Raw genomic sequence first — 18,394 nt, forward strand, 5'->3', positions numbered from 1 at the left:
AACAGTTTCCTTTCCAAGACCCAAGATCTTTGCAGCTCTCTTCCCCATTGGTGACTAGAAGCAAACCCTCCACACACTTGTAAGACAGAGGTGGGTAGATAGTTGAATAAGGTTTGAAGGGTTTTTGTACAAATTGTGGGAGAGTTTTAAGAGTTATTGCATGGATTCATGAAGGTAGAGAGTACAGTGAATTCAGCCATGACCTAATCTGAATGATAGAGCAAATTTGGGCCAGCAAACAGTATCCCATACTCCTAATACAGCCATCTTTATGTGATGAAATAGCAGTGGTTAAATTAATTTCCCAAATCTCTCCGAGTTTTCACTGTTTTGATCACAGTTCTGTTATAGTAATGGTAAACAACTGATTTGCCATTATTATTATGAGCATTCTGTACATTATCTATAATTGCTCTTTTAAAGAAGATTCAGATATTTATGACAAGCATTGATTATATATTTTCCACAAAAGGACTATGTGTACACTTTAATTAAGCTTTGAACCTTTAATAATCAAACCATAAATTTCAACTAAAACTGTACCTGTAACCAAAGTGTCCCCATAAAAGGCTTTGAATTCATGAAATCTACTTCCATCCACAATTCTGGCAATTACCTGGAAAGATAATAATGAGTCAGCAATGGAGTTTGTTTAAAAATATTAAAACATTTCAAACAATGAAACCCCCTTTTCCTGAGTGCCTCTGGAAATGCAACTCTTTAGCCTCTCACTGACAGCCACTGGATTCCACGGCAAGAACCCACCTTTCTCAGGCTTTGTACACGAGGGAGTATATGACTTTGGTCATGCCAAATCTGCGGGGTTGGGATGTATCGCCCACCCAAACCCTGGTTTGTGAATGCCATGCAATTTACCGCCCTGTAATAGCCATCATGAAATAACAGATCGCACACTGCATACAATTATAAAGTATATTTGTGAACATTACCCTAACCAAAAAGTTAGTAAAGAAAGAAAGAAAAAGAACAAAAGAGGGTGCATTATAACTAACAGTCAAATGTGCACAGGTTGGAGAACAAATCTTTCAAAAGCCATATTCATCGAACCTTGGTAGATTTCTGCGCCTTGGCTCTACTGAATCACATTTTCCCACTAGATCAACTCCCATGACCTGCCTCTCCAGCATCTTCCCTCTTCATCTCCCGCCGAAGAAAAGACAAACACCCATACTGTGTCAATCACAAAGCCGCTCCCCCCAACCTTCCCTAGAACCTTCTCCACGTTCCACTCTGCTTATGGGATGGCCCACATTCCTAAGCATCCCTTATGACTAACAGTAAATCAAACACTGCTTCTACAACAAGATCATTACATGAAACACCCTGCAATATTAACAGTAAAACATTTACCAGGGCATTCCACTGGATTCCAGTCAGACTTCTCTAACCCCAAGATTGCAAATACTTCTTACCCAACCCATTCTTGACAAGCGCACTTGGGTCCAAAGCCAAACTACAGTGATACATTGCAGTGAAAAGCAAGAAACATTTCCTCTGTACCTGCACTTTCCAGCTCTTGGCTGTCAGCTGGCCAACTCACACTCACAATACTGAGCACTATTTCATTTGCAAAGAGCCAATCTATAGTCATAGTCATACTTTATTGATCCCAATGGAACTTGGGTTTCGTTACAGTTGCACCAACCAAGAATAGAGTATAAATAAAACCAATTTCCCCCTGGGATCAATAAAGTATGACTATGACTATAAATATAGCAATATAAAACCATAAATAACTAAATAATAATATGTAAATTATGCCAGATGGAAATAAGTCCAGGACCAGCCTATTGGCTCAGGGTGTCTGACCCTCCAAGGGAGGAGTTGTAAAGTTTGATGGCCACAGGCAGGAATGACTTCCTATGATGCTCAGTGTTGCATCTCGGTGGAATGAGTCTCTAGCTGAATGTACTTCTGTGCCCAACCAGTCCATTATGTAGTGGATGGGAGACATTGTCCAAGATGGCATGCAACTTGGACAGCATTCTCTTTTCAGACACCACCGTCAGAGAGTCCAGTTCCGCCCCCACAACATCACTGGCCTTACGAATGAGTTTGTTGATTCTGTTGGTGTCTGCTACCCTCAGCCTCCTCCCCCAGCACACAACAGCAAACATGATCACACTGGCCACTACAGACTCGCAGATCTGATCTTTCGCAAGTGTGACAGCTTGTAACGCTCTGGGCTGGTACCAATAATTCATCAGCTGTCCAAACCAATCAATCATATTTTTGGAAAAGTTTTATTTCAGATCCATTCATTTTGCAATTCCAATTTTAACACAACTGATCCCAAGTGTGTGAACTATAACCCAAAAAGTCCAAACCTAATTATTTACTGGAGTAATTAGTGGTAATTAGCTTCTCTTTAATTACCCCTTTAGACTCATCAGGCAAAAGAAAAGTTCTGAAGGTACTGTCAAGGATGTTCAGTATACAGTAGTTGAGGTAACTAAAGCTGTCTTCACATTGTACAAGCAGGTTAAAAGGTCTGCACTCATTGTTCCGAGTACAGTGCTCTGCTCGCTGCGCTGTTGTGTGCTCATTTCTGCACCAGTAACCTATGGCTCTTGTCACTGATAGAGGTGTATAAGATAATAACAGGCAAAGACAGAGTGGACAGCCAGACTTTATTTCAAGGCAGAAATGGCTAATACGAGTGGGCATAATTTTAAGGCGATTGGAGGAAAGTATAGGGGCGATGCTAGAGTTAAGTGGTTTTTTTTCACACAGAAAGTGGTGAGTGCATGGAACACCCTGCCAGGGGTGAACATAAGACATAAAAGTGGAAGTAGGCTATTCAGCCCATCAATTGTGCTCCACCATTCCATCATGGCTGATTTATTAACTCTCTCTATCCCATTCGGCACAGACTACATGGGCTGGAGTGTCTGTTTCTGTGTTGTAGTGCTCTATGACTCAAGCCTAGAGTAATCTTTGGTTGCAGTACTTCTGGTTCAATCTTGTCAGCAAACATGAATAAATAATTCAGGGTCTGTTACTCAGAGAGTTTCCATCTCAGGGAGGCAGCAAAGATCACCTTGATAAATTTCTACCTCAGGGAGGCGCCAGGCACCATCTTTCTTCTGCTTAAGGAGCACTCGTGGGGCATTGGACTACAATGTCCAGCAAGCAGATGTTGTAGGACATTCCGTGAGAGCACGGCCTTAATTTCATAGTGCCAACTTTTGGGGACCAGGAAAGTTAAATTGTTACCTACATTGTCACTCCTCTCCAACATTGAAAGGATTCCAAACCAATGGCTGGATCTCACACTTGATCTCCCGGTCTGGACCTACAACATCGCCTGAAAGGGAATTCCACTCCACTTCTGGCTCTAACCTTCATCCTGACACAAGTGCTCTTCAAAACAAATCTCTCTTCCTCAGTTGTGCAGCATCTTCCCTCTTGTACCCAGATTACCCCACCAATGCCAACCACAATTCATCTCTCCTCATGCCTCTGTTCCCAAGCCCTGGCTCTCTGTAGGTCAAGGTCTAACTGAGTGGTAGTGCTAGGGGAATCCAAAGTCAATAAAAGAAAGGGATGGCAAGGTTTGTGAACCTTGGCTGACAAGAAAAGGTGTAAGTTTAGTTAAGACTAACAAGGAAACATATATAAGGTAAAGGAAGATGAAATTGAACAAGGCCTATAAGGAATATAAGGGAACAAGGAAAGAACTTAAACAAATAACCAGGTAGTCTAAAAATGGACCAAAAAATGCCTTTAGCAAGTAGGATTAAGGAAAATTGTGACACATTTCATACATATATATGAAGCAAGAAGTTCCTAGGGAAAATATGGGTCCACAAGAGCAAAGAAGAGAATTTTTTTTGGTGCGTGCGTGCGCATCTGTGTGTGTGCGTGCGTGCATGTGCGAGGTTGGCGGGACAATGTCTTTTTCATGCCTTTACAAGGCGCGGAGCGAGAGAGAGAGAGAGACACTGTGTGGCGCGCCACTCCTCACACAGACATTTCACAGTATTTTTCCCTTTTATTTCACAAGGTCGAGTTGCGATCTCAACACTCAACCCGGCATGGATGGAAAGCGTACTCAGGAGCGGCCCCGACTGGATTCAAACCCAGGAACCTTCTTTCCGGAGTCTGGTGCTGTTGTCATTGCGCCACCAGCCGGCCAACAAAGAAGAGGATTTATAGTACGTCTGGAGCCAGAGGATGTGCGTGAAGTGAGGTCCTAAATGAAAACTCCACATTGGTATTCGCCAAGGAGAAGGACATGGAAGACCAGTAAGATCGTGAGGGGTATTTGATATTGACAGAGAACATAAAACTCTACAGCACAGGAACAGGCACTTCAGCCCACAATGCTGTACTGAACCAACTAAATTAGTAATCAAATTACTAACTAAACTAATTTCTTCAGCCCACACAATGTCCATATCCCTGCATTTTCCTAAACATCTCTCGAATTAGAAATACAGGTTTCCCCCACCATCCGAAGGTAGAGCGTTCCTATGAAACGGTTCATAAGCCGAAATGTCGTAAAGCAAAGAAGCAATTACCATTTATTTGTATGGAAAAATTTTGTGAGCGTTTGCAGACCCAAAAATAACCTACCAAATCATACCAAATAACACATAAAACCTAAAATAACAGTAACATATAGTAAAAGCAGGAATGATATGATAAATACACAGCCTATATAAAGTAGAAATACTTCCCTACAACAATTGCCTGCACAGATCTCCGTAGCGAAAATCTCACACAAGCGCTCTCGGCAGAAAATCTCACACAAGCGCTGTTGGCATAAACCTGCTCTCCAGTAACCTTTAAACTATGAAGCTGCCAAATCTACCAAATAACACACAAAAATACACAGCCTATATAAAGTAGAAATAATGTATGTACAGTGTAGTATCACTTACCGGAATTGGGAAAACAGCGCTGAGCACACTGATGATGGTGTGTTAGACTGAGTTGTCGCAGGCTGGGTGGTGCAGTGGCCCCCATCCTCTGGGCCGCCGACCCGATACATTGCCGCAAAGAATGCAGCAGTAGCCGGGAGGCACACAGCACATCGTTAAGAAAAAAGCCAAAATAAACATGCTAATTAACTAGGTGCTGCCCGGCACGTAAATGTCGGCGCAGATCAGAGGCGATTACCGATTGCATCGCCTCTGATCTGGGCCGACAATTACGTGCTAGGTGGCACCTAATTAATTAGCATGTTTATTTCGGATTTTTTCTTAAAGATGTGCTGTGTGACTCCTGGCTACTGCTGCGTTCTTCGCGAATCGGTACAGTATCTGTCCGGGGTCCAGGTTTTGGGGTGGTGGAACACGGGGGGTGTCATCTCATCGTTGATCAGGGCAGGCAGCTCATCTTCTCCTATGACTGCCGCCTTGATGTCGAAGGTCAAGGTTCGTCGTCTGCTGTGGCTGATGTGGAAGGCTTGCTTGACTGCTGAGCCTCACGCATTTTTTTATCATACAGTTGTTTGTAAGGACTCAAACAATCCGGCAAATATCCCCTAAACCTACATACCCTTTCAAAATTAAAGTCGTACTTTATCATTGCAGCAAAAATCTCACGTGGTTGCTCCATTTTCTGCATTCTGTTTCGATTGTTATCCTTTCCTCTTCCAACTGCATCAGCTCTTCATCTATCAGTTCTTGGTCATGAGATACCAAAACCTCTTCAACATCATCTTCGTCAGCTTCCACAAGCCAAACTCACTTTGTCCTTACTTCGTTCACCACGATCGAAATGCTTAATTATGTCTAGTTTTACGCTAAGTGTAACACCCTTACTCTTTCAGGCTTTTCCGACACCTTAGAACTCATCCTGCTAACGGCTGCTCAATGCAACGTGTTAAAGCAATGCCGTTCCGAATCCGGGGGAGAGCGGCTGCTCGGGCGCGCACTGCCTTTTATTGCGCACTAATTTTTTATCGCGCGTTGCCTTTCTTCTTAACAGTGAAAACACTTTCTGAAAGCGAAAACAGGGTACTAATGTAGGTCTTTCGTAACAGTGAGGTTTTGTAAAGCAAACGTTCGAAAAGCAGGGGACACCTGTACTGTCTGTCTACCCTCCCGATGCCTCCCACAATCTTATAAAATCACAGAGAAGTACAGCACAGAATCAGCCCTTCAGCTCATCCAGCCCATTCAAACTGCTTACTCCCAATGACTTGCATCCAGACCTTTGCCATGTATAGCCCTATTATCCATGTACCTATCCAAACTTCTCTTAAACTTTGAAATTGAGCTCACTTGGGCCGGCTGGTGGTGCAATGAAATCGGCGCCGGACCCGGGAGCGGAGGTTCCCGAGTTCGAAACTAGTCGGGTCCGCTCCCGAGTACACTTTCCATCCGTGCCGGGTTGAGTGTCAAGATTGCAACTCGACCTCGTAAAATAAAGGTTAAATACTGCGAACATGTCTGTGTGAGGAGTGGCGCGCCACACAGTCTCTCTTTCTCTCTCTCGCACAGGGCCTTGTAAAAAGCCATGAAAAATCCATTATCACGGACGCATGCACAGAGACGCAGATGCACACACACAGACTTGCACGCACGCAGGCACATGCCAAAAAAAAATCAAGCTCACATGCATCGCTTGCACTGGCAGCTCATTCGATACTCTCACTGAGTGCAGAAGTTTCCCTTTAACCTCTCACCTTTTGCCCTTAACCAACCACCTGTTTGTAGTCCAATCCAACGTCAGTGGAAAAAGCTTGCTTACATATACCCTATCTATACCCCACAAATGTGTTGGCACGTGGCCAAGTGGTTAAGGAGTTGGTCTAGTGATCTGAAGATTGCTAGTTTGAGCCTCAGCTGAGGCAGCGTGTTGTGTCCTTCAGCAAGGCACTTAACCACACATTGCTCTGTGATGACACCGGTGCCAAGCTGTATTGGCCCTAGTGCCCTTCCCTTGGACAACATTGGTGGCGTGGAGAGGGGAGACTTGCAGCACCGGCAACTGCCGGTCTTCTGTACAACCTTGCCCAGGCCTGTGCACTGGAAACCTTCCAAGGCGCAAATCCATGGTCTCATGAGACTAACAGATGCCTATACCCCACAAAATATTGTAAATCTCTATCAAATCTCTGTAGGGTCTTCCAAGTTCCAAGGAATAAAGTAATAACCTATTTAATCTTTCCTTATAGCTCACGTCCTCCAGACCCTACAACATCCTTGTATATTTTCTCTGCACTTTTTCAGCCAGTTACTCTGGGTAACCGAATGGATGGAAACCCACATCAAGAAACAGCAGAGATGTATCCATTTGGGTTACCAGGAGAAATCGGCAGATGTTTAGATAGGGCAGATGTAACGCCCTGAGAGAGGTTTCACACCTAATGTAGGGTATTTCATGTAATGGTCTTTCTGTAGCAGCAGTGTTTGGGTTATTGTTAGAGATAGCAACTGCACACAGGTGTACAGGTGATTGAATGTCAGCCGTCCGATCAGGAGAGAAGGCTGGGGGAGCGGGGTTTTTTGTGCCTGACATGGGTGTGAGCTTTAGTCTTTGCTTGGCAGGAGATGAACAGAGAAGATGCTGCAGAGAACCGGTCATAGGATTCAGTCTGGTGGGGACCGTGATCCAATGGAGCAAGGTGTGGGAACCTACTGAGGATCAGTGAATATGACTTTTGGAAAATCTGAGCTCCACCCTGGGCACATTTGACTATTTAATTATAATTATAATGGGCCCTTTTTGTTTTTTTTTCTTTCTTTTCATTACTAACTCTGTAATATGCAGAAATACACTTCCTTTATATGCAGTGTGCAGTCTGTTATTTCTTGGCAACAAGCTGTAACAGGGCAGCAAATGACACAGCATTCACACAAACCGGGGCTTGGGTGGGAGAGACATCCTGCTCTCACGGATTTGGCAGGACTCGGGGGAGTACGAGGCCAGAGAACAGTGGGTTTCTCAGCACTGCCAGCGAGGGCTAATGATCCATTTCCTGAGATGCCTGGGAAGAAAGGGGTTCACAGGGATACATACTGGCGCCACCCTCTTCAGCATGATGTTGACTGAAGCATTCCAGGGCAGCATCCTGGAATCCAGGATGGATGGCAAGCTGTTCAACCTGCACAGGCTTCAAGCTGTTACTGAGGTTGAAGAGACGGTGCTGAGAGACTTCCTATTCGCTTACAACTGCACTCTCAATGCAAGCTCTGAGTCCGACACGCAGGACAACAACACCGACAAATTTTCCACTGCATGACAACTTCGTCTCATCATCAGCACCAAGTCATGTCCCAAGCAGCCCCAATCAACCCTATGTGGTCTATCCACCTCGGTGAACGACTAGCAGCTCCAGCCAGTCGACAAATTCACGTATCTTGTCAGCATCCTCTCAAGGGCCGTACACGTTGACAACGAGGTCAGCTGCAGGACTGCCAAGGCTAGTGCCAGTTTATGGAGACTACCATACCATATGGAGACTGTCTGGGGGTGGGGGGGGGTGATGTGGAATTACCTTGAAGACCAAGCTGAAAGACCACCATGCTGTCATTCTACCCACCCTCCTCTATGAATACGAAATGTGGATTGTGTATATGCTGCGTTTTGCACGGGGGACGGGCGTTGGAGGTCGATGTTCTTATAGCATTTTGCATGGGGGACGGGCGTTGGAGGTCGATGTTTGTGTTGTGTTCTGTTAGTTTTTTGTGCGGGGGATGGGGGTTTGGAGGTTGATGTTCTTATAGCGTTTTGTGTGGGGGACGGGGGTTAGGAGGTCGATGTTTGTGTTGTATTCTGTTAGTTTTTTGCGCAGGGGATGCGGGTTTGGAGGTCGATGTTCTTGTTGCGTTTTGTGCAGAATGGGGGGGTTTGATGTTTCTCCCTGAACGACTTTCATGTTCATTCTTTGTTTTCTGGCTATCTGGAGAAGACAAATCTCAGGGTTGTATAAGGATATATACTTTGATAATAAATGAACCTTTGAACCTTTTTTCGTTCTTCAGCTGCATCATCAATGACCTTCCCTCCTTCATAAGGTCAGAAGTAGGTATGTTCACAGATGACTGTACAATGTTCTACACTGTCGTGAGTCCTCAGATAGTGAAGCAGTTCATACCCAAACGCAGCTGGACCTGGACAATATCCAGGCTTAGGCTGACATGTAGCAAGTAACATTCAAGCTATGCAAGTGCCAGGCAATGACCACCTCCAACCAGAGAGGCTCTAACCATCGTCCTTTGACATTCAACGGCACCACCATCACTGAATCCCCTACTATCAACATCCTGGGGGTTACCATTGACAGGAAACTGAACTGGTCTAGCCACATAAACACCGTGACGACCAGAGCAGGTTAAAAGCTAGGAATCCTGCGACATGTAACTCACCTCCTGACTCCCCAAAGCCTATCCACCATCGACAAGGCTCCTGACTCCCCAAAGCCTATCCACCATCGACAAGGCTCAGGTCAGGAGTGTAATGGAATACTCACCTCTTGCCAGGATGAGTGCAGCTCCATCAACACTCAGGAAGCTTGACACCATCCAGTACGAGGCAGCCCATTTGATTGGTACCCCTTCCACAAGCATCCAATCCCTCCACCATCGGCAAACAGTTGCAGCAGTGTGTACTACCTACAAGATGCACTGCAACAATGCACCAAAGTTCCTAAGGCAGCACCTTCCAGACCCATGACCACTAGCAACTAGAAGGATGAGAACAGCAGATACCTGGGAACACCACACTTGGAGATCCAGACTTGGAAACATATTGCAGTTCCTTCACTGTTGTTGGGTCAAAATCATGGAATTCTCTCCTTCGCAGCACGGTGGGTGTAGCTACACCTCAGGAACTGCAGCGGTTCAAGAGACAGCTCATCACCACCTTCTTAAGGGCAACTAGGGATGGGCAATAAATGCTGGCTTAGCTGGCGACACCCACATCCCGTAAACGAATAAATAACTAAATAAAACGCAGCGAGTAGAGGCCCAGAGCCGTCAAACACTCCTCATATATTCACTTTTCATTCCTAGAATCATTTTTGTGAACAACTTCTGGCCCTTCTGCAATGCCAGCACATCTTATATTAGATAACAGGCCCAAAACTGCTCACAATACTCTCAGTGTGGTCTGACCAATGCTTTATAAAGCCTCAGCATCATATCCTTGCTCTTATACAAAATTCCACTTGAAAGGAATGCTACATTGCATTTGCCTTCCTCCCCACTGACTCAACTTGCAAGCTTTAGGGAACCCTGCACAAGGACCCCCAAGTCCCTTTTCACCTCTGAATTTTTATTTTTTCTCCTCACTTCAAAAATAGACAATGGCTTTACTCCTTCTACCAAATGCATGAGCACACACTTCCCTACACTATATTCCATCAACTACTTTGCCCATTTTCCCCAATCTGTCCTTCTGCAGATCCTCTCTTCCTGAACAGTAACTGATAGAGTTTACGTGCATCTGGAAAGGCATTAGGGATAGTCAGAATAGCTCTCTGCAGGGAGGTCACCCTTCACAAACTTGGTAAGTTTTTTGAAGAGGGGGCAAATATGGTTGATGAAGGTCCCTTTCAACAATAAGTACTCCATGTTGAGTACTGTTGGGGGGGGGTACAACCTACTTGGGGGAAGCAACAGCAGCTGTGCCTCTGGCACAGATCTGGCCCTGTGGCTCAGAAGGGTAGGGAACAGAAGAGGATGGCAGCAGTAATAGGGGACTCTATAGTTAGAGCAGTGGTCCCCAGCCACCGGGCTGTGAGGAAACGATATGATTTGGCAATATGAACCACTATGAGTCAGCTGCACCTTTCCTCATTCCCTGTCACGCCCACTGTCGAACTTGAATGCACGCGAGGTCCGCAAGAATATTGTCAATATTAAACCGGTCCGCGGTGCACAAAAGGTTGGGGACCCCTGAGTTAGGGGAACAGGTAGGCAATTTTGTGGATGTGGAAAAGAAACACGGATAGTAGTTTGCCTTCCAGGTGTAAGGGTCCGCAATGTTTCTGAATGCATCCGCAGTACCCTGAAAAGGGAGGGCGAGCAGCCGGAAGTCATTTTACATAATGGTACTAACGACATAGGTAGAGAACGAGGGGAGGTTCTGAAAACAGAATACAGGGAGTTAGGAAGGAAGTTGAGAAGCAGGACCTGAAGGGTAGTTATCTTGGGACGGGACTGCTGCCTATGGTAAGCAACAGTGAGGACAGGAATACAATGAGGTGGCAGAGGCAGATAAATGCCTGGCTGAAGAATTGGAGTAGGGTGCAGGGAGTCAGACTTCTGAATAACTGGGACCTCTTCTGGGGCAGATGTGATCTGTACAAAAGGGACAGGTTGCATTTGAATCCAAGGAGGACCAATATCCTTGCGGGCAGGTTTGCTAAAGCTGTTGGGAGTGGTTTAAACTAATATGGGAGGGGGATGGAAACCAGTACGATAGAGCTGAGGATGAGCCAGAAGGTTTACAAGTAAATGATGGGTGTAACGTGAATGTAAGGAAGGACAAGCCAATGACTGGGTACCAATGCAGACAGTGCAAAGAGTTAAATTGTATCCACAAAGGCAAAATTCAGAAGGACGAAAAATGCAGGACTGAAGGTAGTGGGTGGATGAGCTTGTGGTGCAATTAGAGATTGGTCAGTATGATGTTGTGCGCATCTCTGAGTTGGGGCTGAGGGTCACAGTTGGGAGCTTAATATCAAAGGATATAATTTTTATTGTAATGACAGGCAGGAAGGCATAGGCAGTGATGTGGCTCTGTTGGTAAAGAGATGGAATTACATTTTTTAGAAAGAGGTGACACAGAGTCAGAAAATGAGGCATCCTTGTGGCTGGAATTAACAAATTGCAAGGGTAAAAAAAAAAGCATTATGGGAATCACATATAGGCCTCCAAGTAGTAGCCAAGATGTGGGATTGAGATTGCAAGAGAAGCTGGAAAGGGCATGAAATAAGGGTAATATCACAATTGGCTTGATAACTGAAGACAAAAGGTTATGGTAGAGATGTGTTGGCCCTTACCTCCTTAATGTCAAAACTTTTCTTCAGATTATCACCAACTATCCCATATAGCTCTTCGGCAGGGAAGAGTGGCTCCTCTGGGGCTTCTGCGGTTACCTGGAAGGGAAACAGCATATTTAATGCCCAAACAAAAAGTGAAATTCAAGTTATTTGGTTATGACTAATAAATTAAATTACTGAACATATGAAGTGTATCAAAAATACCAAAGAGTCTGAATCACTGAATTATGTGGCTAGAATTTTTCAATAATGAAAGATGCTAAACAAACAAGCAACTGCTAATAAGTAATTGCTTATATACAAGCTCAGTAAAGCTCAGTTTACAGTTCGAAGTAAATTTATTATCAAAATACATTTATATCACCATATACAACCCTGAGATTCATTTTCCTGCGGGCATACTCAGCAAATCTATAGCATAGTAACTATTAAAGGATCAATGAAAGATCAACTAGAGTGCAGAAGACAACAAACTGTGCAAATACAAATATAAATAAACAGCAATAAATAACAAGGTAAAGAGTCCTTAAAGTGAGATCATTGGTTGTGGGAGTATCTCAACGGATAGGCAAGTGCATGTAGTTATCTCCTTTGTTCGAGAGCCTGGTGGTAGAGGGATGATTATTGACTTCAGGAGGAGGAAACTGGAGGTCCGTGAACCAGTCCTCATCGGAGGATCAGAGGTGGGGGGGGTCAGCAACTTTAAATTCCTCAGTGTTATCACTATAGAGAATCTGTCCTGCGTCCAGCACACAGGCGCAATTATGAAGAAAACATGGCAGTGCCTCTGCTTTCTTAGAGGTTTGTGAAAATTTGGCATGGCACCTAAAACTTTGACAAACTTCTACAGATGTGTGGTGGAGAGCAATTTGTCTGGTTTCATCACGGCCTAGTACAGGAACACCAATGCCTTTGAATGGAAAACCAGCTGTGGCGAAAAAAGCACAACAGCAGCTTCACCTCAGATGGTTGAGGAAGTTTGGCATACTAAGGGGCGCAACTGGCTGCATCCTGCCTGGTCTGAGAACTTCCCTCAATCGCAGGCTCTGCACTGAGCGGTGGACAGCCCGGCGCATCCGTAGATGTCAACTTCCCACTGCTATTCAGGACATTTACAGAGAAAGGTGCATAAAGGATCACTGGGGACCCAGGTTACCCCAACTACAAACTGTTCCAGTTGCTACCATCTGGGAAACGGTTCTGCAGCATTAAAGCCAGGACCAACAGGCTCCAGGACAGCTTCTTCCACCAGGGCATCAGACTGATTAATTCATGCTGATACAATTGTATTTCTATGCTATATTGACTATCCTGTTGTACGTACTACTTATTACAAATTACTATAAATTGCACATTCAGACAGAGATGTAACACAAAGACCTTTACTCCTCATGTACATGAATGATGTAAGAAATAAAGTCGATTCTATTCAAGTAGTGGATACAGCCCAGTGTATCACAGGTGAAGCCCACCCCACCAATGAGCACATCTACAACGAGCGCTGTAGCAGGAAAGCAGCATCAATCATCAAGGACCCCCACCATCCAGGCCGCAGTCTGGACTCGCTGCTACCATCAGGAAGAAGGTACCGGAGCTTCAGGACTCACACCACCAGGTTCAGGAAGTTATTACCCCTCAACTTGAACCAAAGGGGATAATTTCACAACCCCTTTTTGAACTGTTCCCGCAACCTGTGGACTCACTTTCAAGGACTTTACAACTAGTGTTCTCAATACTTCTTGCTTATTTGTTTTTATTCTCTTTTCTTTGTGTACTTGCTGTTTATCTTTTGCACATTGCTTGTTTGTCTGTGTCTGTTGTGTGCGGTCTTTCATTGATTCTATTCTGTTTCTTTCAACTTACTATGAATGCCCGCAAGAAAATGAATCTCTGGGTTGTATATGCTGACGTGAATGTACTTTGACAACAAATTTACTTTGAAACTTTTAAATGTTTCTCTCTTTGGATAAATTCTGAAATAAAATGATTAAGTTCATACATCATGCAAAGAAATGGAATAGAATCAAAGAGCCACAAGAAATCCTTAAAATTTCTGGCAACTCTGTTTAAAGGATCAATTAATAAGAAATGCAGCCTTTAAAACTGAACGGCATTGTAATTATAGAACCTTAAAAATTATTTGTTTACAGGTGCTGTGGCAGGATAGAAAAAACAAATTGTGAATCATACAGAAGATTCAAATGCGTATTTATATAGAACCACAGAAGGTTACCAATGAGATGATCAGTTAATTCACAACTACTACCAAAAGGACTTAAACAAAATGTTGCAGGAACTCAGCAGGTGTGACGGCATCTAAGGAGGCAAATAAACAGTTGACGTTTTGGGCCAAGATGAACGGTCTCAACCTAAAATGTTGGCTCTTTATTCCCCTCCACAGATGCTGTCAGACCAGCAAAGTTTCTCCAGCACTCTGTGTGTGTTGCTCTAGATTTCCAGCATCTGCAGAATCTCTTCTGTTTCTTACCTGCTGTGGCTGGGCTTAAAAGCTATTACCTCTTAAAAACTGAAGTTAAGTGAAACAGGTGACAACAAGACTTTGCTTCCAGATGAGTCCAATGGCTACTATGCTCACTTTGACCATTAAAATATGGAGGAACCTCGAGCACTGATGACCCCGTGATGTCAGTCTCTGAGGCTGACACGAAAGCAGCTTTCAGGAGAGTGAACCCACAAAAAGCATGGTGGGTCTGAATGGTGCCTTTACAACGTCTTTCTCAATATCAGCAAGACTAAGGGGTTGATTATTGCATGGACTAGATGGGCTGAAGGGCTGTGCTGTAATGTTCTATGACTCAAAATGCCAACAAATTAAATGTGCCAATGTGTATAGAATTAACATAATGCAGATGTTGGAAATCTAAAATAAAAACAAAATTTCCAATGTTTTCTGTTTTCATTACTAACAAGAGTTGAAGTGACCATGCCCATGCTGCTGTGGAGGTCATGGGTAAATCTGAATTTGTATTATGACACTGTGACTCACGTTGGACAAGGTGCCATTTTACAGTGTCTGGCTGTTAAAACTCAGTAAATCTTTGCTCAGATCCAGGAGGCAATCATGGAGAAAGTTCCATATTTTGCCCTGAGATTTAAGTCTACATAATATCTCCAATTATAAATGTTGTGTCAAACATGTTGTATAAAAATATGAGCTCAGTGCAAAATTCTGCTGATTTGATGGCTGACTACTTACATCAAGTTTCTTCTGATAGTTGAGACTTTGTATGACCTTTCGTGCCAAATGAAGAGCATGGCAGTCATCTAAAGCATAGTGATCCGTAACACCAGACTTTCTACAGAAACCACATGTACATTATTCGTTAACTTCAACTTTCAGTAAATCAATAGTTCTATTTTTGCAAAGTTACCTTCGTGTGAATGACAATTTAATAACGCCAAAACTAACATTTTGGTTCAACCTCTCTGTCACTCTATTCCATACAAGTCACTGGTGATAAAATACGGTGAAGATCCTGGATTGAGAGCTAGAAGAGGCCATGAAAAAGCCTTGGAGAGCAGAATTAAGAAAAACCCCAAGGCATTCTAGCCCAGGATAGGCTAGAATAAAGGATAAGAGGATAAGGGATGACTTACAGCAGACTGAAACGCTTGAGCATACAGACATTAAGAAGAAGGATGTACTGGAGCTTTTGAAAGGTATTAAGTTAGATAAGTCTCCAGGACCAGACGAGATACCCCCCAGGCTACTGTGGGAAGCGAGGGAGGAAACTGCTGAAACTCTGGCGATGATCTTTGCAGCATCAATAGGGGTGGGAGAAGTACCAGAGGATTTGAAGGTTGCAAGTGTTGTTCCTTTGTTCAAGTAAGGGAATACAGATGATCCAGGAAGTTATAGATCAGTGAGTCTGACTTCAGTGGTGGGCAAGTAGTTGGAGAAGGTCCTGAGAGGCAGGATTTATAAGCATTTGGAGACACATAATCTGGTAAGGAATAGTCAGCATGGCTTTGTCAAGGGCAGGTCATGCCTTTCGAACCTGATTGAATTTTTTGAAGATGTAACAAAACACATTGATGAAGGTAGAGCAGTAGATGTAGTGTCTATGGATTTCAGTAAGACATTTGATAAGGTTCCACATGTAAGGCTCATTCAAAAAGTAAAGAGGCATGGGATCCAAGGAGACCTTGCTTTGTGGATCCAGAATTGGCTTTCTCACAGAAGGCAAAGGATGGTTATTAATGGTTTGTAATGAGGACAGTGACCAGTGCTGTTCTGCAGGGATCTGTTCTGGGACCCCTCCTCTTTGTGATTTTTATAAATGACCTGGATGAGGAAGTAGAGGGTGAGTTAGTAAGTTTGCTGATGACACAAAAGTTCGGGTGTTGTGGATAGGCTGGGGGGTTGTCAGAGGTCACAGCATGACATAGATGGGATGCAGAACTGGGTAGAGAAGTGGCAGATGGACTTCAACCCAGATAAGTGTGAAGTGGTTCATTCTGGTAGGTCAAATTTGAAGACAAAATATCATATTAATGGTAAGACTCTTGGCAGTGAGGAGAATCAGCGAGATCTTGAGGTCCGAGTCCATAGGGCTCTCAAATCTGCTGCGCAGGTTGACAATGTTGTTAAGAATACGTATGGTGTGCTGGCCTTCATCAACCGTGGGATTGAGTTCAAGAGCCGAGAGGTAATGTTACAGCTATATAGGACCAATCTGTGCCTTGTAAGGCATGACAATGCCTGACGCAGGCCTCTCATGGTCTGAGTCGACGTTCCCTCCCTCCCTCCCTATAAAGGACCCTGGTCAGACCCCACTTGGAGTACTGTGCTCAGTTCTGGTCACCTCACTACAGGAAGGATGTGGAAACCATAGGAAGGATGTGGAAACCATAGGAAGGGTGCGGTGGAGATTTACAAGGATGTTGCCTGGATTGGGGAGCATGCCTTATGAGAATAGGTTGAGTGAACTCGGCCTTTTCTCCTTGGAACAACAGAGGATGAGAGGTGACCTGATAGAGGTGTATAAGATTATGAGAGACATTGATCGTGTGGATAGCCAGAGGCTTTTTCCCTGGGCTGAAGTGGTCCACACTAAAGGGCACAATTTTAAGGTGCCTGGAAGTAGCTACAAGGGGAACGTCAGAGGTAGGTTTTTCACACAGAGTGGTGGGCGCATGGAATGCACTGCCAGCAAAGGTGGCAGAGGCAGATACAATACGATTTTTTAAGACACTCTTAGATAGGTACATGGAGCTTGGAAAAATAGAGGGCTACACGATAGGGAAATTCTAGTCAGTTTCTAGCGTAGATTACATGGTTGGCACAATATTGTGGGCCCAAGGGCCTGTAATGTGCTGCAGATTTCTATGTTTCTGTGAATCAAAAATCTAAACATATCAGAAACTTGGCCAAAGGATGGGAGTTGGAAGTTCAAGGATATATGGTGTATCGGAAAGATAGGTTAGTAGGCAGAGGGGGTGGTGTGGACCTGTGTATAAGAAATAATATTAAATCATTAGAAATGAATGACATAGGATCATAAGGTGTAGAATATGTATGGGTTGGGTTAAGAAATGGCAAGGGTAAAAGGACACTAATGGCAGTTGTATACAGGCCTCCGAACAGCAGCCGGGATGTGGATTACAAATTACAGCAGGAGATAGAAAAGGCGTGTCAGAAAGACAATGTCATGATAATCGTTGGGAATTTTAACATGAAAGTGGATTGGGAAAACCAGGTCAGTACTGGACCTCAAGAGAGAGAGTTTGTAGAATGTCTATGTAAGGGGGTTTCGATTTTTATGTTACTGCAGAGGCTAATTAAAATGGCGTTTTTGTTACGTTAATCTGGGGAATGCGGCTTTGTTGTGCTTTAACGCTGAGAAAGTTTGCGCTAGCAGCTTATTGTGGTTTAGAGGGTGATAAGAGGGTGCTATTAACCAATTGGGATAGTTGTTATGGCTTTGGTGTATTTGAAGGTACTGTTTGCGGGGGGGTTTGGGGGCAGAAGGCGGGAAAGCGAGACAGAGGATGGACCAGGTGCTGTGAGTCCGCTAATGGGGTCGGACCCCGAGCGGGACGTTCGGCGAGGAGACGGAGACGGACTCGTGTGGAGCGTCTGGTCGACCACCGTTGTTGGTCCCAGGCGGCCGGTCGAGGTGGTCCGAGGGGGTCGCAGGATGAAGAAGAAGGTCCTTGAGCTCCAGCGGTTTTTGTGCACGAAGAGATTGAACTTTGATAAGTGTGGCACCTTTTATTTTCCTTTTATATTTTACTCTCTTTTAATTATATAGTTCCAGTAATATCTATAAACTGTAAATCATTTAATTGCATCTGGTGTATTGTCTGTTATTTGGGCGGGGTGGGGTACCTCACACAGCATCCACACAAACGAATTACCCAGTTTGGCGGGGCCGAGGCTGTTTCCCC

General features: G+C 44.2%; 1 protein-coding gene across 1 annotated transcript in view; it reads right to left on the bottom strand.

Annotated features, from left to right (window-relative positions):
• mccc2 (methylcrotonyl-CoA carboxylase subunit 2) overlaps nt 1-18,394 on the bottom strand; it is a 124,287-nt gene that overhangs the window by 50,207 nt on the left and 55,686 nt on the right. Inside the window, exons 9-11 of the mRNA XM_072281174.1 lie at nt 15,201-15,300; nt 11,984-12,079; nt 544-616 (exon numbers count right to left, since the gene is read on the bottom strand). Coding sequence (XP_072137275.1) covers nt 544-616; nt 11,984-12,079; nt 15,201-15,300 — 269 coding nt within the window. The remainder of the gene's footprint in view (nt 1-543; nt 617-11,983; nt 12,080-15,200; nt 15,301-18,394) is intronic.

Source organism: Mobula birostris, chromosome 17 (genome assembly GCF_030028105.1).
Source record: "Mobula birostris isolate sMobBir1 chromosome 17, sMobBir1.hap1, whole genome shotgun sequence".
Classification (NCBI taxonomy): domain Eukaryota; kingdom Metazoa; phylum Chordata; class Chondrichthyes; order Myliobatiformes; family Myliobatidae; genus Mobula; species Mobula birostris.